Raw genomic sequence first — 23,643 nt, forward strand, 5'->3', positions numbered from 1 at the left:
TTATGCTTTGGTCCTTTTCATGCTCTAGGATAAGGCCTGGCCAGCATGGCCTCCTAAGAATGGCTTTGCCAAACTGCTGATCTGCTGGTACCTTCCTCCCAAGTGGACTCATGCTGGTTCTGTACATGACTACACTGGGTCTTCCCTGACAGCATCAAAAGCCACAAGCTCACACTCTCAGAAGGTGAGAACGATGGTTTCCTGTTCTTCCCCAAAGTTCTTCACATAGTGCTTGGCACATGGCAAGTACTTAATGAATGCTTGTTCTCTAACAGGTTCCCATTCAAATTTCATCTTTTTAGTTTCAACCTGTCAGCATATTCTTGTGTAACCTTTTATTCATCTAATATGTTAATTTGGTAACCTCATTCAAATTATCCTTCCTCCCATATAATTATGCCATCTAAATACTTGCCAAGAACAGATGTTTGCTGTGCTCCTACTATGCCCAAGGCAGGCATAGTAAAATCATTCAGTAAAATCCCTGGCCTGAAGCTGGAAAGACGTGAGTTCAAATCCAGCCTTAAAAACTAATTAGTAATATGATACTGGGCAAGTCACTTCACCTGTTTGCCTCATCCTCATCTGAAAAAAGGGGCTAATAATAGCACCTATATCCCAGAGTGTTATGATGATCAAATAAGATAACTAGAAAGTGCTTAGCACAGTGCATGAAGTACTTTTAAAGTTTTACTTGTTATTATTGTGCTGGAGGGGCTACAATGAGAAAGAGAGGACCAAACGTCAAGGATGGGCAGTAGAGAAAACACTGGTTTAGTCTGAAAGCCTAGACTTGGAGACTGGCTCTTCCACTTAAAATAAGTGGAAAATAAAATAACTTAAAATAAAAATTTAAAAATCCTTATCTTCCATCTTGGAACTCATACCGTGTATTGGTTCTAAGGCAGAAGAGTGGTAAGGGCTAGGCAATGGAGGTCAAGTGATTTGCCCAGGGTCACAGAGCTGGGAAAGCTCTGAGGCCACATTTGAACTCAGAACCTCCTGTCTCTCAGGCCTGACTCTCAACCCACTGGGTCATCTAGCTGCCCCCTAAAATAAAAATTTTATGTGAATGGGAAGAAATACAAACTGTGCTCTCATCAATACATTTAGCAATGAGGCAACTATGCATAATTATTTCAGTGTATACATGAAAATACATATCTTTTTTGAAGATCTTATCTTGAAAATATAGTTAATATTCAGTTGTGACATTCATATATAAGGTTTGTAGTTTTTTAGCAAAATGTGAGATTAGGCTAAAAACTTTACATAAATATAAAATTTTTGTACAGTTAGTGTTAAGAAGTTGATTGTTCACAGAATTACATCTCTTTCCAGGCAAGGGACACACAAGTCTCTTTTAGATACACTGCACAAAGTACTATCATTTTTGAAGGTATTCTTTTGAGTAATGATTCTCTCTCAGCATCTTTAACTGATATGAATGGTATAAAGAAACACTGTGAACATTCTTATAAAAATCATCTTTGATAACATATCTTTAAAGATGGTTCTGGTCATCATTTCAAAAACAATATGAATATACAGAGTTGGAAAAAAACTAAATTTTACCAGTTACAAAAATTCATGAATTATGACTATCTAGAAAAGTATTCACATGCACAAAATTCACTCATTACTTTGTATTTACGTCCTGTTGTATCAAAGTGGAGAGCAGAAATACTCACGTTTGCAAAGCTGCATTGGTTGCATTGATGAGGTTTCTATCTGTTATCTTTTCCAGGATTAACAAGGCACTAGTTTCATGACCCTAAAGACAGAATAAAATTTCTTTTTGAAAATTTAATCCTACAAATTCTATGTGTTCCAGGTATCTAATGGTTAGTGAATAGGAACTGATTTTTATAGACATTTTAGAGGCCAACAATTTAAGTGAGGACTGCCCTCACAGTTTTCAATAAATTAGAATGCTTTTGTTGATGTTAGCTCACTTATATGCAATGAAAGCTTTATATAAATATCAGTAAGGCCTGTAGAGTTTGCTCAAATAATTTTAAAACTCATTTTTCTTTAAGTGTAGCCTTCTGTATTCCTGCCTATAATGCCAAAATCATGACGTGACAACCTGTACTTACCTTACTGCATGCCAAATGGAGAGCTGTGTTTTTACTGTTGTCTTGTAGAGTCAAGTCTGCATTAGCACTGCTAACCAGCATCTCTGTGTGGGAGAGAGGAATCAAAGAGAAAGAGAGTCTTGTAGCAATTCTTATAGATAGGAACATCATCTTAGTATAATGACTTCAAACTAAAGAAAACTAAAATCTTCAAATCTCACAATAGCACTTCTGTTTATAAAATGTAATATATTTTAATGTATAATATAAAATATAATCATTTACAGTAAAACTATTCATCCCAACTTAAACTCTAAATCCTATAATCATTTGTAACAGATTAAAACATCAGTTCAGTGACTGAAAATTTGGTTATCAAGGTCTGTAAATTTCAGTAGCAAATATAGCAGCATTTTGCTCATTCTAGAAGCACCAATGGTACCCCTTTCTTGTAGGGGACCACTTGCAACGCTTGCATTACATGTAATGAATATAACTTATAGGAATAATAGAATTCCTAGGCAATTTCTTTACCAACAGTATTTGTCTGTCCATTTTCTGCAGCCATCATTAGAGGTGTTTTCCCCGAAGAATCTACAGAATTCACTTGTGCATTATGGCTGAGGAGCAGCTGTAAACACTCTACATGATCTGTAAAGGCAGCTGCATGAAGAGGGGTTCTGCAATATAGAAATGGCCACAATTATTATAGTTTTACATTTCTTATTCCTAGAATAAAAACTATTCTTCAGCTTTGCAGAATTTTAGAGCTGTGAAAGAACTTTTAGATCATTTGGTTCACTTTTATTCCCCAAAAACTAACCCTCCATTTTACAAATTATTAAATTACAGCTGAGAGAGTAAGTTCAACTTATTTCTTGCAAGTGGGACAATCTCTCTTGATTCTCAGTTAAATACCCCTTACAAAAATGCCAAGGATTATAATCATTGTCAAGGTTCAAACTGGTTGACAAATTATCTTGGAAAATGCCCCATTCCCCCCCCCCTTTCCTACAATAACATTTATATGTGAGTTAACTCAAGTGGACCTTAAATTAAAATGGACTAGCACACAAGAGATAAGATTTTTTTAAGAGATAAAAAATTTAATTTTGTTATTGACCTTATATACCTAACAAACATGTAGGGGAACTTTTAAAATCTGAACTAGACTCAATGAAATATATTCAGTGATTTGTTTAGTAAATCAAGTTTCTAGTATAAGCTACCCCAGACTATAAAGGTTTAAAACACTTTTGAATGTATACTTGAAAATGGATATTTTAATAACAAATAATAACATGACAGGAGCTAAAATATTAAAGACTACTACTTATGAAAAGAAAAACTATTACCAAAATGTGAGGTTCCTACCTTCCTTTTGTATCCGTTGAATTTACAATGCCAGTGCCCAAAGTATCAATTAACATTTCAGCAGCACCTTCATTGTCATTTATCCTATGAAAAAGAACAAGGTGGTTACTCAGGGTAGAGAGAATTTATATTTAGTGTTGTACCAAATGTGACATATTTTGGCTTTCTTACACGGCACAATGTAATGGGCTGAAAGAATTTCCTTCCATTTTCTGGAAGACTTCCTGTTCCAAGAGAAGTTCAACACAGGTTTCATGTCCTAAATAAGTAAAAAAGAAAGTCAGATATTAAAATCCAAAGGTATTAAAGCTAAATGTATGTTATACAGCTTAATCGATTCTTAAGGCAGCCTGCTATGTTCAGGTATCTGGCAATCAGACTAAACTTTCACCCCCTAACTTACAACAGCAGCAGCTTATAAATATTTCATAATATTATTATCGCTGGTTCTCTTCTTTTTTTAAGTTTGAACATTCTGTATCAACAGATTTGGTTTGGATATCACCAGGTCTGAAATAGACCCATCACAAATCATTGCTTGCAAGAAAGAATTTAGAAAGAGATAAAAAGCAGTTCAACAGAGCCAAGTCAAGTAAGGAATCATTTATTAAGCACTCTGGACCAGGCACTGTCCCTAAGCATTGAAGATACAAATATGAGCAAAAAGAGAAATAGTTCCTGCTATCAAAGAACTTATATCCTAGACAAGGCATAAAAGGTACCCAATCTTCTGAATAAAAGTTGGGAGATAATGATGGAATAACTGTATTGGGTCCTTCCTCTGGATGGAATTTTTAGGAGTAACTAAAAATAGGGGATAGAGGAAACAATCAGCATTGATTAAGCACCTAATATCGTTTAGTCTGTTAAGATTTAAATTAATGTCCAAAAGTATTATATTTTATAAAGTTTATTAATAATCACTTGAAGTAAAGGAATAAAAAGGAAATAGAAGTATAAAAATGCAATTATCTAACCAAAACAAGATCACATCCCTTGCCTCTCCCAAAAGCCTGCTTCAGCCAGCCTGAAGAAGTCACTAACGCAGATATTGAAATTGGAGAAAAGAATTCTTGAATTCAGTGCCTGTATCCTGTCACATATATTGTATTTGCTCATTGTTTTAAAATTTAATTTTTTTCAGTTCACATATTGACATATTCACATACATTCTGTTACACTGAATCATTTTAAGTCACTGTGTTTTGGCCATTAGCTATATGTGCCGTTACACTGCCTTTATTTGTACCTCCCCGTATGACTGGACTGGAGAAAATACCACAGTAAAAGTCCAGAAACAACTTGCACAAACCCTTTTCCGTGGCAAAACCATAGGTCCTTATGGATGCTGGATTTGTCACAAGATCCGCTGAGGTCACATGTTGCCTAAACAGACTTCAGTTCCTTTTTGCCTATTAGCTGTCACAGAGATGATGATGGATGGACTCCATCAAGGTATAAAGTATAAGACCTTTGGAGAATTTAATGACTTAAAAATTTAAATTGATTTTAAGGGGTCTTCATAAGTGATTTTTCAGGATATCTAACAGCATGACTATCTCTGACTGATCATTTGCTTACTTTTGAGTTGTTTGTAACAAAAGGTAAGGGTCCATCTTATAGTTGAAGTGAAGTGCTATAGAACTCTTATATTCCCCACCTCCACATTTATAAAAATGTAATGATTGAGACATATAAAGACATGCCTTTTATGGCTGTTACAGTCTCATATGGGAAGTGAGAAGGTTTTCCTAGGGGGCGTGGTACCACTGGATGACTCTCAAGATGGTTCTTAAATTTCTAACTCTTCAGCTTACTCTACCCTTCCACCAGAATGACCTAGATTCTTGGTGATATTTTAGACCCAAAAGGTTTTCATCAACAGTACAGAGGTTTGTGTTTTTATTTCTGGGCTCCTCTGCAAAATTTTAGAATGATGACATTAATAAACTTTGTTAAAAATACCTCAGCCAAAGTTGAGAGATTGGCTAGATCTGGAGAACTTGTGTGACAAGTATTCGTGAGCTTTAAAGTTTTTGCTTTTTTTTAATGTCACACAGCAAGTGGCTATAGAGACTCAGGTGAATCCTAATGATAGTGGGTTTGTTTGCTATTGTCATTAAATGGGGTCTTATGATTTTGGTACTTCTTTGAATGTGCATTACCTATTATAGTGTTTTATAAAGCTGCTACTTGGTGAAAATCATTTGCATTCACACTGTGGATCATGGCCAAGTTAAAAGGGAAATGGATCACATTTTTGGGTGAGAAACCTTTGTATTATACCTCTCCTTAGGTAACACAGTGTGTCACTGATTGTGAATTATATATTTCTGATTTTTTTAAAAATTGTTTTTCCTTGTATGTGCAATAGGATACTTGAATTTTCTTTCCTCTCTCATTTTTGCATTTGAAGCATGTTACCAATATTAATGGCTTTTTGTTTTTGCAATAATATAAGTTTACAATATCCATTAGCTATAATATTAATGCATACCCAAAAGTTTTAGACGATGGAAACTTGACACTGATTGTTAAATATTATGGGACTTTAATTTATGATTGTGTCCGATTCCAGGAGAAGGGATCACAAAAGAGACATTATACAGTGCCAAGAAGCACAAAGTCAAGGAGGTCAAACAACCCTGGGGGGAATTTGATGAGAATCTGCGCCAAGACAGAGGACTTGTTTTGGGGTTTGAGGAAGTGGCTATTTGACAATGTCAGACACAGGATTTCCCTGTGCCAGGTTCAGAAAAAGTACCTCAGCTTAACTATAATTCTGGCTCCCCTATCCCTGAGAGTGAAGGTAAAATCAGGCTAGGGAATGTTTCCCATTTACGGTAAAAATCTAGTCCCTTTTCTGTCTTTCATAGTGTTGCAATTTTCTGAAGTTCGGGCTGCTGATTGGGTAAGTGCATATTGCTGCAATGGTCCTACAGGCTTGTGGGACATAAATTACTTTACTGGGCCCTGATTTCAGGACCTGATATGGGCTTACTCTCTCTTGCTTACTCAGAATTTTTATATACTATTTAATTTTGATTTTTTTTCTTTTCTTCTACTTTTTTTAAAAAAATGTTTTTGACTTTCTTTTTACAATTGATTCACACTTTGTAACTCAGTCATGTATTCATGTGTTTGTCAACACCCTCATCAGAGGGGAATTGTATAATTGGAATATAATTCTAGATTTATAAAATTTTTCTTGTTTGAGAGTAATTTTAGGATAAGAAACTTGCTACTTCCCCTAATCAAGAAAGTGACCTGTTTGGAGAAGGTGCCCTGGAGATGCCTGTAGAAACCTCACACTACACCAAAAGATCTAGAATGAACTTTTGGAATATAGTGAAATGGAACTGTGGGGGGTTGAATGCATTTATTTTGTATGTGTGCTCTTATGCGAAAGGGGACTGCTCCCTAATTGGGATTTTGTCAATGCACCCAGCAATCATTGGTTCTGTTCTCTTTCTCTTTTATGCCCAAATTATTGTAATTTCCCCTTTGAAAATGCAATATTGTATGTACCTCTAGTTACAGAACTTTAGAGATATAAGTTGGTTATCTACTGATTCTATGGGGAAACTAGGAATGTAAATCTGGGAGATTTCTTTATGCTCATTTCCTATGGGAATCACATGGGGAATGTGTAATTAATTTCTGTACCCCAGAACTCCAATTCCCAGCATCCCATGTTCCTTCTCACGTTATATGCTGACATAGGGAGGATATAAATTTGGTGTAGTCCCACCTCTTGTTCTCTCTTTTGGTGATAATGTGCTGTGGAGGTGAGGTGAGGGAAGAGGCAGGAGAACTTGCTAACATAGTTTTAATTTTGTTAGATAATTAGGCATTTTTTTTACTTCTATTTCCTTTTTATTCCTTCTACTTCAAGTGATTATTAATAAACTCTATAAAATATAATTCTTGGAGTGCTGGATATTAATTTAAATCTCATAAGACATTATGCTAAGCAAAAGATGAGATGAAAACTATAAAGTCCCTGCTCTCAAGAATCTTACATTGCAGGGGCAGCTGGGTGGCTCAGTGGATTGAGAGTCAGGCCTAGAGATGGGAGGTCCTAGGTTCAAATCTAGCCTCAGACACTTCCCAGATGGGCAAGTCACTTAACCCCCATTTCCTAGCCCTTACCACTCTTCTACCTTGGAGACAATACACAGTACTGACACAAAAAAAAAAAAAACACGAAGAAGAAGAATCTTACATTGCAATATGGGGGATATAAAGGAAAACTGAATGTATTGATTAAAAATCCAACATAATCAATGATGGTAGTGGTAATACTCTAATAATACTGTTAATTAAACTAAACTTGTGTCATTTTACAATTGATCAAATTCTTATTTACTATACCATTTTGTATGATTGCCCAAATCACTTTTTCTTTTCTTTTCTTTTTGCTTGTGAACTAAGTTTAGAACTTCTGTTTTCGTGTTAATTACCATTTTATTCTTACCTCGAGGAAATCTGTTAACATTGAGGGATACAGGTGGACACCATGGAATACAATCTATTATCTCTAATCTTCCAAGTGAACTCAGACCATTTCTTAGTCATAGGAATTCACAGAAAACCAATTGGGGCCATTAGGTGATTTAGTGAATTGAAAGCCAGGTGTGTATGCATGTGTGTGTGTGTGTGGGGGGGGGGAGTTAGAAGGGGAGGAATTTGTACATTCAGCTGCTGGAAAATTCTATGTTTCTTTGCAATCTTTGAAGGCCTAAAGGCTGACCTGGTACATTTCCACATTCTTGGCTATCCTTGTACAGTTTAGGAGAGTCTTATCTCTCTCCTACAAGCAAGGGAGTCTGTAATCCCTGTCCTGCTATCAATGGCCTCAGTGTACCAATGGGTCCCATCAATCAATCAAGCATTTTTATAAGACAGAAAGGGGTGATTGCTAGTCCCTATGTGAGTACCACTCTGTTCTTCCTATGTAACCAATCATATTGTTCTCATCCCCATGATGCTGCCAAACTTGTAACTAACTTGTTTAGCCCATGTAGTCAAGTTCATTCTTTGTTCTCCTAAAGTCTAGTAAGCCCTACCTTGTGGTTTTTGGTCAATAAATTGGTTATGCTCAAGTAATTTCCCCTCAGTTTGCCTTAATTTTCAAAGGCAACAGTAGGAACATTAGTGGAGGGTGAAATAATGAACGGATTGTTTAGGGAGGTACTTAAGCCTGGCTTTGAAGAAAGCTTGAAGTTTTAAGAGGTAGAAGTCAGTAGGAAGGCCATACTGAGCATGGGAGATGACCTGATGCTGGGTACAGTGGTGTGGGATGGAAGGTTGTAAAAAAGGAAAAAACAAACAGGCTAATTTGGTTACAATGAAGTCTATGAAGCAGAGTAAAAACGAGCACAGAACAGTTAATCTGGGGCCCCAAATATAAAGGGATTTAAATATCAAACAAGAATTTGAGGAGTTTATTCTAGAAGCAACAGAGAGCTGAGAATTGCTTTATCTTGAGCAGGAAGTGCCATGGTAAGGCCTGTACTTTAGGAATACTAATTTGGTAGCTATGTGAGGATTGTTTGGGAAGGAATAAGCAGGTAGAATGGTGATGATGCTGGTATGTATGCATGTATGCATACATGGTGGTAATGCAAGCAGAGAGAAGAGGACAATGTGAGATATTATGATGTGGAAATGAGAAGCCTTCCTATAGGATAGTAATGATGAACCTTTAGGTTCACCTAGGGCATGCCATGCTCCACCCCCAGACTACATGCCCCATACCCGCCCCCCATTGCATGCCATACTCCACCCCCAACTGTGTGGCCTTTGTTCCTAAGGGAGGCTCCAGAGCCCCATACCCTCCCCTTGTGTTAGAAGTTGGTGGGGAGGGACCCCATCAGGCTACTGGCGCTGGGCCAGCTGAGCTACATGGGGCCATACCTTTTGGGGCAGGTTGAGCTCAGCCCCTGATATGGTGTAAGGCTAGAATGCCCCACCTCCTGTGTGTGTGTTGGGGAAGGGGACATGCAGGCTCCCAGATGGCTAAGTCAGGGGCCTACATGCCATCGGTTTGCCATCATGCCTACAGGGTATCCCAAAAATCTCAGTACCATTTAAAGCTTTGCCAAGTACAGAAATATAAATACTAAAAACAACAAAAAAAGTCATTTCAAAGTTTGTTTAAATATTTTTTACACTGATTTTAAGAAGGGTCCTTTTCATCAAGCATTGCCTATTCAACTGTTTCTGGATGACACCGCAGGCTTGGCCACCTGATCTATCTTTCCTCATTAGAAATTTTCTTGGGAGATCATTTTAAAACTTGTGTTTTAATGTAAATGTCTTTGGATGATCTTAAGGCTTAGGGCGAAAATGATCTCATGGGTGGGCTTTCCTATGGCTAGTTAGCCCAAATCCTTGATTATGGAAATTCAATGGCATTCTCGGGCTTGGTGTAATTACATACTTCAGTACAGTATTAGGCAAAATTATATCTCTAAGGCACATAATTTATTTTCCCATTAGAATTCAGTAGAATACTTTATTTCCTTGTATTATTTTCACATCATAATTGCAAAGCTGATTTGAGGGTATGTGTTGTATTACTTGCCATAGACAGGCATTGACCTGGTCAACTGCCGAAGTTAAATGTGACTACAGACTTATTCTTTGATGTTGGGAGCATGAGTGAAGTGAGTGAAAGGAATAGTAATAAATTGGATTCATGCAATGATTCTTAGCAATTTAAAACACTTATTGTCTGGTTAATAAATTTTCTTCTTTTTTTGTGTGTGAAGCAAAACTACCCCAAATATCCCTGTTAAGGCATAAGAAAGCTTTATTCTTGGAAGTTGAAACAGTAATAGAAGGCCAAGGAACATGGGACTATACTCTGGGCCTCCTTAGTCACAGAAATAGAAAATCTTTGAAGAATTTTAAAAGTGGTTACTATAAAACTTTAAGAATATGTAAAATTTCAAGATTCTTTTCCTTCCTTTCTAAACCTTCTGTCTTAGAATCAATATTGTATATTAATTCTAGGGCAGAAGAGTTTTAAGGGCTAAGCAATGAGGGTTAAGTGAATTGCCCAGGGTCACTCAGCTAGGAAGTATCGGACACATTTGAACACAGGACCTCCTGTCTCTGGACCTGGCTCTCAATCTAATGAGCCACCTAGCCGCTCCTATTCTTTTCTAAAATAATTTTTATTAAAAATTTAATGACTATCAATAAAAATAAAGTAAGAATGTGAAATAATGCAGCTTACAGCTATCTGGCATCAATGTCAAAAGTATACTGTAAGATAAAACAAAAAGCTTTTTTTTTTTGCTCTAAGTCATAAAGACAAACCTCAACACAGTTAACACATAAAAAAGTTGATTCTTCAACAAGGATGACCAAAGTTACATATCAATTTACATATAGCTTCTGTAATCTTTTGTAAAATAAATCTGGACACCTTTCATTCTTTTTATCTTAATTTTATTAACACTGACTCTGAAAGCAACCTCTTTTAAAATCCTGGTTTCTTAAAAACATTATATTTTTTAAGAATAACCTATCAATATGAAAAAATAATTTTTTGCAAAATTCCCTTAATATTGAAAAATAATACTTTAATAATACTGTTAATTTAATGACTTGCCCAGGGCCCCATAGCTAGGAAGTGTTTGAGGCCAGATTTGAACTTGAGACCTCCTGGTTCCAGGCCTAACTCTATCTACCTGCCCTGTGGGCAGGAGGTTTATTGAGACCCTAAAATTAGCCAATGTTACCATGGAAAAGCAAGCATGAGTTGAAGGGATCGAGAAAGGGCTTCCACAGAATATGGCAATTCTGAACTACGAATGAAATGAGGGATTCCAAGAGAAGGGAGAGCCTTTCAAGCATGGGGAATGGCCAGCACAAAGGCAAAAAGATTGTAGGAAGAGCAACATCAAAATGAATTTGTGGACTCTCTGTGTACCATAACGTCTGTGGGCTGCCTTGAAAGGCTGAATGAAATCTGTCCATGCTATAAAAGAATACTTTACCATTATAGCAGGCCCAGTGAAGCGATGTATAGCCATGATTGTCTGTGATGGCAGGAATGGCTTCTGCAGATACTGCTGCCTGTAACAGTGCTCCAAGAACACCAATATGACCACAGGCTGCTGACAAGTGTATAGGTGTTCGACCCCTACTGTCCCGCAGTAAACACTTGGCCCCATGTTGAAGCAGTGCATCTACACATTCTTCATGGCCTGTAACTGCCTAAAAGAGAAATAATTTACATATTGCCATAAATGTACAAGGGTCAGAATATAAATGGTCCCAGATCACAAAAAGCCACACTATCACCTCTACCCCATATTAAGATGAACCATTTCCCAAAGTATTTTCACTATTAGAAAAATACTTTTTCTCCTAACTTAGCTATATGTGAATTCATGATTGCTAGGTCTTGCTTTTTTTATTTCAATGAGAAAAGTTCAAAATTCTTGTTATAAAATCAGCATTAGAATAAATGTCATAATAAATATTGATATTTTTATTAAGATATACAGCTGTATAATCTGGCACACTATGAAAAAGAATAGGAAAACAATGTTAGAAACCAATGAAATTTGAAAATTTTCATTTGAAATGGAAAAATTCAAGAATTCAGAAGGGGAAAGAAAGAAAGAGGTGAAGGTATCAAACGGTGGTAGTGGTGGTGGTGAGGGCAGGGGTGAGATGGGCAAATTATAGCTGTGGCAACCATAGTAAATCATTCCTGTGGGCATTAGTTCTTCATATATATAATTAAAGGCACCAGAAGATGACTTTATGCTCTATGTTTTAAGTTGCTGGGCATTTCTTTTAACCTAAAGTTAATTAATACAGCCTGATGAACTGATAACTCTTTCCAATATATGGGTGAATTATTCAAGGATACTAGGTGGTAAAATCTAATGAAGGAAATTATGAGCAAAAAAACTCAATCCATTTCCAGGTTATCAAAAACAAACATTTTTTTCCCCTTACCCCTCTATGCAATGCTGTCCTTCCCCATTTATCTTTGGCATCTACATTTGCTCCTTTGTTCAATAGTGAATAAACACAGTCTGTGTGTCCATTCAGAACAGACAACATCAGGGGAGTCCTGAATAACAAGAGAAAGAGAATAAGGTGCACAAGAGAGTTAATGATACTGCTTAACATCACTTTTTCTGTTCTATGAATAATAATTAACCATATATGCCCTTTTACTTTTCTAAAAGTAGACAATATTACAGGTTATTTACATATCTGCTTATTAACACTAAAATTCAATTTAAATCTATTTAGTTATGCAATTTGAAGGATATATGACCAAAAATATAAAACACATAGTAATTCTACCTAAGAAAAAAATACCAAAGAATTTGCTAAAACTTACTGTCCATTTCCATCTTGAATGTCCACTGCATTCTGTGGCTCTGCATTCCCTATTAATAACCGTAAACACTCGGAATGACCATTGGTTGCTGTAAAGCAAAATATAAGGTTAATAGTGGAAATAATAATAAATAATAACAAAGTTAAGATTTTAATCTTAAAACATCACTTGGAAATTAGTAAGACACATGAACATCTGTACCTTGGATAACTAAAGAAAATAAACTATGTGCAGGTACTTAACAAAAAAAATTGTGTAGGGAGGTTCTTTAAAGTAATGACAATGAAAATAATAGTTCATATAACTTAAGAAAAGTTACCTTTTCCCACCTTACAATCTAAAATTCTATGACCTAATAGCTCTATCTACATAGAACTACACAACACCCAGAGCAATATGTTTTAAAGACAAGATCAATCAGTAATCTAACATTAGGTCAACTCCCATGAACACATAGAATGAAAAATAATGGTCCTTTTTGAGGTTCACAAGGCTAGACTGAGGCTAGACCCAAGTCGTTTGACACCCACCCCTGGCCTTTCTTATTTAAAGGTGACAGTATCAGCAGGGTGACTATTAATAAGATGGAGACTCAAAAAAGATTCAGCAGTAATTTCATTCAGATCATTCCTCCAAGAACTCTGGCCCATGATCCCCTTGTGTGGCTGTGTTTTGCCTCCAACTTCTGCTTAGGCATCTAAACGCCTTGGAGTGCTCAGGTCAGCACAGTCTATCAGCTGCTTTTGCTCCTTACAAGTCAATGAATAATTCACACAGTTGAATTATGGCTTTATTCATATTATTGTTGCAGCTCATATTTTCAGAATTGTTCCACTTGAGATTATATGATATTTAAGAATTAAATCCAATTGAGTAAACACAACAGAATGTCACCAATATACAATGCATGAAGCACTAAGGATGATAAAAGATGGTACCTTTGCAACTTCCTTGAAGGGCTTGCAATCTGATAAAGAAGATGAGGTATGTACACAAGCAAATACTCACATGGAATAAAATGTGAAAATCTCATTTTCTCTTCAACACATATCCAAGTGAGTATAGTTATAACTAGACAAATGCTTTCACAATGGCTGAAATCTTAAGATCTCACAGTGAGTGAGTCTGTCTGGCATGTGGGTGCTGTTGCTGAGATCCTTCAGAATTTTAGATGTTACATTAGTGGAAGCATCATGGTTTGCACTGATACTATTTATATTTAAACATTTAGGGGACTATATAATATATATAATATATGCTTAAGGTGACTACAATTTCCAAACCAGAAATTAGAGCAGACAAGCTGACAAAGAATAATTCCTTTTATAATCTCATTAAAACTTAATTTATTTTCTTGAAATCAAGACTGAGTTGGCAAATCTGATAGAAGTAACTAGTATTTGCTGCTTCTGTTTGATCCTACTAAAAGGCTTAAAAGACTAAAACTCTGGAAGCAATATTTACCTCAGATAACTTAATTTAATAAATGTTTTGAAAGGTTTTCTGATTTATCAAGTGATCAGCTATATAGTGCAAACCTCTTATTTTACAGATGAAGAAATTGAGGACCATGAGCTCAATACCACACAGTTAAATAAGCAGTGGGTTTGGGGTTGAATTCAGATTCTCTGACCCAGACAATGAAAAGAATGATCCAGATTATCTAGAGCAGTGCTGGTGAAGGTTTTCAAGTCTGCATGCCCAAACTACAACTTCAAGCTGTCTTTGAGCCCCCTGCATTACTCCAGAGGATGGAGGGAGGAAGTGCTCTCTTTGGGCGGCTAGACAGAGGGGCAGGGCATATAAAATGTCCTTAGGTGCTGGGAAGAGGGGGAACAGAACAGCTCCACCCCACCCTTCCCCATGCCAGCTGAGCACCTATGCCAATACTCCACCAACTTTGATCTAGAGTATAACTTACTAGATTAAGATGGATTTTTCTCAAAGTCTTACTAACTTATCTTAGTAACAGCTAACACAACACAAGGATATGGGCTAGGCAAGCCAGGTTAAGTGACTTGCCCAAGTTTACACAGATACAAAGTGCCTGAGGCCAAATTTGAACCCAGGTCCTCCTGACTATAGGTCTGGCACTCTATTCACTGGGCAAACTGGCTGTAAGCTCTTAAAGTACAGTTGTACTAGTACTCTAAAGGATCACTAAATAAAAAAGAAAAGAAGATGATGCTAATGCTACTTGGGGAAATAATGTGAGCATACCTGCAGCGTGTATAGGTGTTCTCTTCACAACATAATCTTTGACTAAGATTGATGCTCCCTGATTAATGAGCACGTCCACACACTCAACATGGCCTTTAAAAGCTGCCAGGTCTAAGGGTGTTCTTCCATTGTTGTTTCGTACATCAAGATCTAACAAAGATTGTACCAACACTTCTAGTGCTTGATGATGACCATGATAGGCCTAAAAGGAAATTATTTTAAAATCCACATTAAATAAGATTGACTTTAGATTGTTTTAGAATTTACAAAGGAAAGATATTCTTTATGTTATCAGATTTTAGATGAATCCTAATATTGACATGAAAAATTATTTAAACTGAAATTATCCATTAAAAAACCCCATTATTATAGCATGTAAAACTAATGCCCTAGTTGCAGTTAAAGACAAGGAATGAAGAATTCCAGTTAAGTTAACTGAAGGGGTAAGGGATTCCAATTCAAGACAGTTTGAAACATTTATTATGCACTTGATGCTGGGCATTCAAAGACATTGGGTACTTAATATGGTAACTGGTATACAGTAGGAGCTTAATTTAAAACAAATAGTCCTTGCAGTATAATGAAAATCATCCCAACAATGAAAATGGCTATGTTGGATACATTGATTAAAAACTCTTCTGTTGGGGGGGAGGAAAAGAAAATGATCTATGTCTTTAACGAATAATGCTTGGAAATGATCAAATAAAATATATTTAAAAAAAAAAAAAAACTCTTCTGTTGAGCAATTTCTTAACTCTATACCTTTAGGGCCAAAATATCTGTTATCTGCATAACTTTAAGAGAGTCCCAACATGAGCATCAGCATACAGAGACATTACAGGAAATACTCTTAATTTTAATCAGGTAAACAGGTTTCAAAAGACCAATCAATGACAAATACTTTTTTTTAATGAAATTTCATTAGGAACAGGAAAAGCTAGATATAGTTCTGAAAAGCAATGAAATATTGGAAAGGTTGGCCTTATTTAACTAGTGATAAAAATGTAAATGTCAAGTTGTCTCTGACACTCTAATCCACCAGAATAAACCCAATTTTCTTTTCATGATTAACTAGCCTAGGCCTCCATTGACCCTTGCTTCCCTCTCATCATAAGAAATTTTCCTTCCATGTACATGTTTGATTCATGGAGTAGATCATTTATGGGAAGAGATTTTGGAGAATTAACAGGAAACTTTTCCTTGGTAAAAACTTTTAAGTTATTTACATTGGTCTAATGAACTCTCTCCCCAGAGCAGTGATAGTGAACTTTTTAGAGACCAGGTACTGTATCCCAATGCAACTGAGTGTTGGGAGTACCCTGGCCCCCTTTACCTCACATAGGGGAGGTGAGGGAGAAAATGTTCCCATTGGACTACTGGGTGGAGGGATGTGTGAAGGGAGGAATGTCCTCAGGAAGTGTAGAGGGGGAAAGGGAGTGGCCTGAGCACTCTGCTCCCCTCCAGCTCTGCTGCCTGTGAGCCACCCACCTTACTCCATTGGGCTGCTTGGCAGAGGGGCGGGAGATGTAAAAAAAAGTCATCAGGCATGGTGGAGGGGGGGAGGTGGCTCACCTCTACCAGAGTCCCTCTACCTTTCTAATAAAGAACTGGGAGGTGCTCCCACCCCCCACTGGAAGCAAGCATGCTCACAAAGAGAAATCAGCATGCTGATTCCTAATCATTGGCACACGTGTCAGGGGTTCGCCACCATGGCCCTAGAGTAACAATATGATTTTCAAAGTTAGCTTTTTGTTTTTTTCTTATGATATAAATGGAGAAGACATTTCCTTAATTCCTATGGAAATATTTCAACTTATCAGTGGTGAAGCAGAATCCAATCAGCTGTATTAGAAGGGAGGAGATGGGCGATTTCCAGATGTTCCCACTCAAGAATGGGGGAATATAAATCCAATAAATGAAGGTCCATTCTCAGGTATTTTTCCTTTTATATTTTGAAAACTTATTGTCTCAAAACAATCCCTAAACTGTCAGTTCTAACCTTTCCTGATTCCTCATCCTTCATGATCTCACTGTAGCCTTTGACAATGATGATCATTCTTTTTCCTGATAATCTCTCCTCTTCTGGTTTTCCTTCCACCAGATGAACCATTCCTTCTCAGTATCAAAAGTCTTGCTTGCCATTCACGGGCAGTCAGTCCTCTATGCCTCAACCTGGGCCCCCTTTTCTCTGTATCTTCTTGGTATTTGGTAATCTCATCAGGACCCATGAATTCAATTATCATGTCTAGGCTGATGAATACAAGTTTCTGACATTTAGCCTAATATGTTCAATTGCCTTTTGAACATCTTGAACTGGATGTCCTATAAGCATCTTAAATTCAACATCTCCAAAAGTAAATTTATTACATTTCACCACCAAATTTCTCTTCTTTCTAGTTTCCCTATTTCTGTCAAGAGCACCACGGTTTACAATCTAGGTATCATCTTTGACTAGATTCAATCAGCTTCTAGGTCTTGTCACTGATTTTTAAAAAAACACTTCTCAGGGGCATCTGGGTAGCTCAGTGGATTGAGAGCCAGGTCTAGAGATGGGAGGTCCTAGGTTCAAATCTGGCCTCAGACACTTCCCAGCTGTGTGACCCTGGGCAAGTCACTTGACCCCCATTGCCTAGCCCTTACCACTCTTCTGCCTTGGAGCCAACACACAGTATTGACTCCAAGACGGAAAGTAAGGGTTTTAATTTAAAAAAAAAAAAATTAAAAACAAAACAAAAGAAAAAAAACCACTTCTCCTATACGTGCCCTTTTTCCTCTGATGTTACCAACAGTCAGGTGAGGGAATGTTCATAATTGGACTTTACAAAAGCCTGTTGGTGAGTCTGCCTTTCATAAGTTGCTCCCCTACTCCAATCCACTCAGCTGCAAAATTTATCTTCCCAAAAAGCAGATCTGACCCTATTAGCTTCCCTTCACACTCAATAAACTCCAGTGGCTCCCTATGATTCCATAACCTAGCCCCTTCTTATTAAAGGGGGCATTAGAAGATGTGATCAAAGGCAAAAGTAGAGAAGTTGGTGCTGGCAAGGAAGGGGGTGGGGGGCCCTCACCTTATCCATCAAGGCAGAGGGCAAAAAAATAAGAGGCTGAGGGGAGATGTTATAGTGATTTAAAGTACAGAATTGGGGACAAAGAAAGTAATCAGGTAATGAAGGATGGCCTAAGTTTTTTCAGTGAAGTATCAGTTAAGTTCCTACATGCATGCTCGGTTTTCTCTGACATGGAGAAAGTACAACAGATTAATGTGTGATTAGACTAGAAAAGTAGATTAAAGCTAAATTGCAAAATAACAAATATAGGAGTGATACTCGATATACAGTGAAGTATAATATTAGTGGTTTAAGGAAAAGTTAGAACAAAATTTGGAACAGCTTCTGTGAAGAGTGGTGTAGAGAATTAATCTGAGAAGGTAAAGGAAATAAGAGACTCAAGGAGGCAGGGAACTATAACTATCCAAACAAGTTATGTATGGATCAGAAGGATTTCTGCTACTGATATTACAATAATATTGTACCATGAAAAAGAAGCAATGTCCTGTAGATAGGTCCTCATCCTACCACCTGAAGCTTAGTGTCAAGGAGAATGAAAATTAAGAATAAGAGAAGAGCATAACGAACATAAACGTTTGTCAACAGCTTTCCTTTTTTTTCTCATGCCCTTCACCTAGGATACAGAAGTGGCTAGAGGTCTGTTGGAGGAGGTATATAATAGAAACTATAATCAACACATAGGCCTTTTGGAGCATGCTATCACAAGCAGCATAAAATTTTCTAATTAGTGTGCACAACACTGCCAAGATATTTGGACAATGAGTACTCCATACATACATTAGTGGCTATCAACTGCAATTTCAAAAACAGTCTGTAAATCAGCTTCCTTAACTCAAAACTGCTATTAAATGATCAGGAAGTATAAAAATTCAACATGATAGTATCACCAAAATTCTATGATAGAATCTAATGAGAAGAGGCTTGTTTCTATTCCCAATTACAAATGGCCAATTTATAAGCCAACTTTTCAGAGTCTGAAATATGCTGATATGTAAGCAATCACTTATTAAGTGTCTATGGTATGAAAACATTAAAAAAAAATCACCAAATAATAATACATTTTAAATCTACTTTAAAAATACAACTATAAAATTAAATTTAAAATTATAATTTTGCCTACTTTACTCCAAATCTAACAAGCAAATACAATAATTTGCTGAATGGGGAAAAAAAGCAATAATACGAATTATAATTTGATAACTGAATACTATCATTTATTTTTAACTAAGGATTCCAAGATTCTTCCTTGGTCCTCTGGAGCACCCTGGTTTCCAGCCATCAAAATATTGGTGTTAAAAGTAATATAGAACTTTCTTATAACCACTTTCTTTATCCCTTTTTTCTATAGCCTATATGATTTTGGGCAAAGTTAAGGATGTTAAAATACTGCAAAGAATAAAGGCACCCTACCAATCAGCTCTATTCATCTTCTAGTTTCCTATTACTCACACTCACACTCACTCACACACACACACACACACACTCATTTTTTAAAAAATTATCTCAAAAGTTATTTTATATGACAAATTATTCTGGAAATTGATGGGAGTGATGGTGAGTTTAACCACTATGACCCTTGATGTGTCCCGAGTACTCCATGACTTCTACTTACTTGAAGGAAGAGTAAATATCAAAAACACAAACAAAAGATGGATGAGAAGTTAATGTCTTCAAGGGAATAGAAAGCCTGTGTTTAAATGAAAGTGAGTCCCTGTTTCAAAAAGGTGATTTGGAAGAGCCCTAGTTGGCCACTGTCACTCCCAAACTCTCCTATTCTCTCCTTTATTCAGCAGCCTGTCTTTTGAAGTCCACTAAATCAACATTTTCCACTTACTCCAAACTATAATACTGTATATTCTGACCTAAAGAACATTCTTCTTCCTTTTCCAAGTGAGTTTGGCACCTGGCTTGCTATCTCTTCCCTACTTCCTGCCTTATGACCAGAAGGCTTTTTAATATCCACAGAAATGTTCTTTCAAAGTCCCATGCCTTCCAATTCCTTGTCTCCCTAAATCCCTGCGGTCCACTACTTTACTCATACCCTCAGACCACGACTCCTGCTGACTTAATTTTCTTCTCTAATTTCAACCCAAGACTTACCTGTTTCACTCTATATTGTTCTCAGCTCAGTCATCTCTTATTCCTTTGCCCTATCCCCAATCAACTCTTGTCAACTTAGCCCTGGATTATTGCCACCAATTGCCTCCTCTGCTGCTGAGTAGCTAGAAAAAAATGTCTGACCATGCTCTTGATTCCAAGATGGAAGGTAATGGTTAAAAACAAACAAACAGAAAAAAAAAACACCTCTATATAATTAATTTATAAGACACTCCAGTTTGCTTGTGTACCACTCCATTGCCTTTTAAGTGAACCTCAAGTTTAATTCTTTGGAAAATGGCATTCCATAATGCATACCCATAGAGCAATGATGGCGAACCTTTTAGAGGGGGAGTGCTGGGTCCTGCCCCCCTATACCCCTACAAGAGTGCCATGCCTTTCCCATCCAGAGAGATCAAGTGCTGTGCTCTTCCCATCAAGTGTCAGGGCTTGCCCTGTCCCATCCCCCCACCCCCATCCCACACAGTGGAGGGAGAAAGTGCACCCATTGGGCTGCTGGGTGGAGGAGTGGGTGAAGTGAGGAATGTCCTCAATGAGTGTAGAGATGGGAAGGGGAGTGGCCTGAGCACTCTGTTCCCCTCTAGCTCTGCAGCCTGTAAGTTGCCCACCTTACCTCCTTGTGCTCTAATTTGGCTGTTGGGCAGAGGGATGGGTGATATGAAAAAATGTCATCAGGCACAGTGGAGGGGGGGAAGGGAACAGCTCCCTCTAAGACCCTCTGCCTTTCTAGTAAACAAACTGAGGGAGTGGGGGGAGAAGGTGGGCAGTCATGTGCCCAGAGAGAGTGCTCTGTGTGCCATCTTTGGCACCCATGACATAGGTTTGCCATCACTGCCATAGAGTATCACTGGAATTACACTATGTTTAAACAGATCAGTCAGGTTCTATCCCTCAACTCTCAAGCATTTTCCCTGGCTGACTCTTGCATCCAAAATGTTCTGCCTCATTTTCTACAATTTTCCTTTTAAAATCCTCTTTCTATAGGAAGGTTTTTCCAGCTCATCTTCCTTCTACATTCTTCCTTCTGTTCACAGCTTCTTACTTAGCCTGTCTATAGTTCATGTGTCTATATTTGTTTGTTGTCTCTCTCATTAGGCTGTGTGAGGCCAAGGGTTGCCCTTTGCCTTTTTTTGTACCCCCAGAACTTTGTACTGTGCCTAGCACACAGAATCATTGTTCGCCAATTAATTGCCTAAATTTCCATAAAAGTTATCCTAAATCATCTTTTTTTTTTTTTAAATTAAGCCTCTGATAAACTACCTCCACATTCAGCTGAGGACTTTTTGCCTCTTACTTTACTGGGAAAAACAAAACAAACAAACAAACAAACAAACAAACCCAAACAGGCAAAATTCAATGTGAACTACCTTTTCTTCCTTCTCATGATCTCAAAATCCCTTGACCTCATTTGCCATTCTCCATCTTTCCTCCAGTCTCAGATTCCAAGTGCACTTTTTTAAAGTCAACCATGATACATTTCCCCTTGATCTTATCTTCTCTTATTTTTTCCCAGTAGATTACAGACTAAATAATTTCTTTCCCACTCTCTCAAATCCTTCACATCTTAAAAAAAAATAATTCCCAGGAACTACCATCTTATATCTCTTCTGCCTCTTTAACCAAACTCAAGGGAAAAGTTGATACTCACTGCCTTTACTTTTTTCTTCCTCTGACCTCTTCACTTTAATGAAACTGCTCTCTTCAGAAATACCAAGAGAAAGCACCATCTTCATGAAGTCTTTCTGAAATTGCCAACTGTTAACATTCTTCCTCTGAGCTACCTTGTACTTAACAAATCTTAACAAATATTTGAATTTATTCAATTTATATTTCTACTATATAGTTATCTGTGTACCTGTTATCTCCCCAATCAGAATGTAATCTCATTGCAAGAAGGAATTATTTCATTCTTTATACTTGTATCCCAGTATCCAGCATAGTACCCGGCACATAGTAGACACTTAGTAAATGTCCATCGAATGACTGAAAGGAGAAAAGGAGAATACCAGGAGAAGAAAGAAGTAAAATATGAATGGAAGAGGAAGTAAGATTGTTTTAAGTTTGTTTAATTAAAAAAATCAACAGTCTATTCTCATTCACCTTTCCTTTATAATTACATTATGAGGAATGAGGTATGGATAAAGTTATAAAATATCTTCAAGACCATTTAGTCCAATTTTTCATTTTATAGATGAAGAAGCTGAGGACTAGAGATGTGTAGAGAGATGTTCAAGGTCACAGAGATAGTTAGAAGTGTCAAAAAAAATTGAAGAATCAGACAATAGCAGGAAGTCATAGACTGAGTGCATTCTCTCCCATCCTATCCTGCCTTCCAAAATTAAGAACAAAAAACTCTCCAAAGAGATCTAGAAAATGCAATAGGCCAAACCCCAGTAGAGGAATGCAGAAAATGTCATAGTGAGTCATTTGTCCAGATTAGGTCAGCAAGGGGTGACAGAGAAGTAGCATATGGATACTGGGGATATAGACTGGCCAACAGCATGCCACATATAGAACATTTTAGTACTCAGGGAGAGAATGTGTGCTAAGAGAAAAATAAGTCTTGGATCCATATATTGAGGCACAATCATACCCATGATAGGGCACTGTGAAATGATCAGGGCCCAACTTGTAGTTTTGTTGTCCACCACCCAGTTCTTGGTCATATATCCAGGGCAGATTGGTATCTTGATGATTGTAAGGGAAGAACAGAAAGAAAAGGAAAGAGGAATACACTGGAGAAGTAAAGACAGGAAGAGAAAATGACCTCTCATAATCAGAGTATGCAAGTAAATGTCTACACAAACAGAGGGAGGGTAAGTGTGGAGCAGCTTACATTTCAATCTCCTGATGTGAACTGATCAAAAGAGGGAAAAATATACGCACATACGCAAACACACATGTATGTACATATACACAGTTGGGTACATTAGTATATTTCAAAAAACAGGGAAATAGGAGGGGAAAGGAAGAAAGGAAGGGCAATTAGAGAAATAATATATTAAGAAAAGTATAAGCCTGAAAAAAAAACAAACTCTAGTTTAGAATGTACAAAAATATGGATAGCTCCTTTAAAAGTATCAAGGAATGGAAATCTGAGCAGATGCCTATACAGTAGGGAATAGATAAACAAGTTAAGGTATATAAATGTGGTGGAATAACATTGCACTATATAAGAAATGCTAAAAAAGCTAGTGTCAGAAAAACCTGGGAAGATTTACATAAATTGATGCAGAGTGAAGTGAACATAACCAGGAAAATAATTCATACAATGACAATAATACGGTAATGATAACTTTGAATAAGTTAATAACTATGATCAGTGTAATTAATGATGAACAAATTATTACAAAGGGATAAGAATGAAATATGCTGTCCACTTCCTAATAAGGAGGATGAAGGATAT

At 37.0% G+C, this 23,643-nt stretch overlaps 1 protein-coding gene across 2 annotated transcripts in view; it reads right to left on the reverse strand.

The window, feature by feature from the left end:
• ANKRD28 (ankyrin repeat domain 28) overlaps nt 1-23,643 on the reverse strand; it is a 198,939-nt gene that overhangs the window by 7,272 nt on the left and 168,024 nt on the right. For both annotated transcript variants that reach the window (XM_007505124.3, XM_007505123.3), the window contains exons 18-26: nt 15,052-15,253; nt 12,832-12,919; nt 12,438-12,555; nt 11,465-11,684; nt 3,624-3,711; nt 3,453-3,536; nt 2,613-2,758; nt 2,100-2,182; nt 1,692-1,774 (exon numbers count right to left, since the gene is read on the reverse strand). In XM_007505124.3, coding sequence (XP_007505186.1) covers nt 1,692-1,774; nt 2,100-2,182; nt 2,613-2,758; nt 3,453-3,536; nt 3,624-3,711; nt 11,465-11,684; nt 12,438-12,555; nt 12,832-12,919; nt 15,052-15,253 — 1,112 coding nt within the window. The remainder of the gene's footprint in view (nt 1-1,691; nt 1,775-2,099; nt 2,183-2,612; nt 2,759-3,452; nt 3,537-3,623; nt 3,712-11,464; nt 11,685-12,437; nt 12,556-12,831; nt 12,920-15,051; nt 15,254-23,643) is intronic.

Source organism: Monodelphis domestica, chromosome 5 (genome assembly GCF_027887165.1).
Source record: "Monodelphis domestica isolate mMonDom1 chromosome 5, mMonDom1.pri, whole genome shotgun sequence".
In the NCBI taxonomy this organism is placed as follows: Eukaryota; Metazoa; Chordata; class Mammalia; order Didelphimorphia; family Didelphidae; genus Monodelphis; species Monodelphis domestica.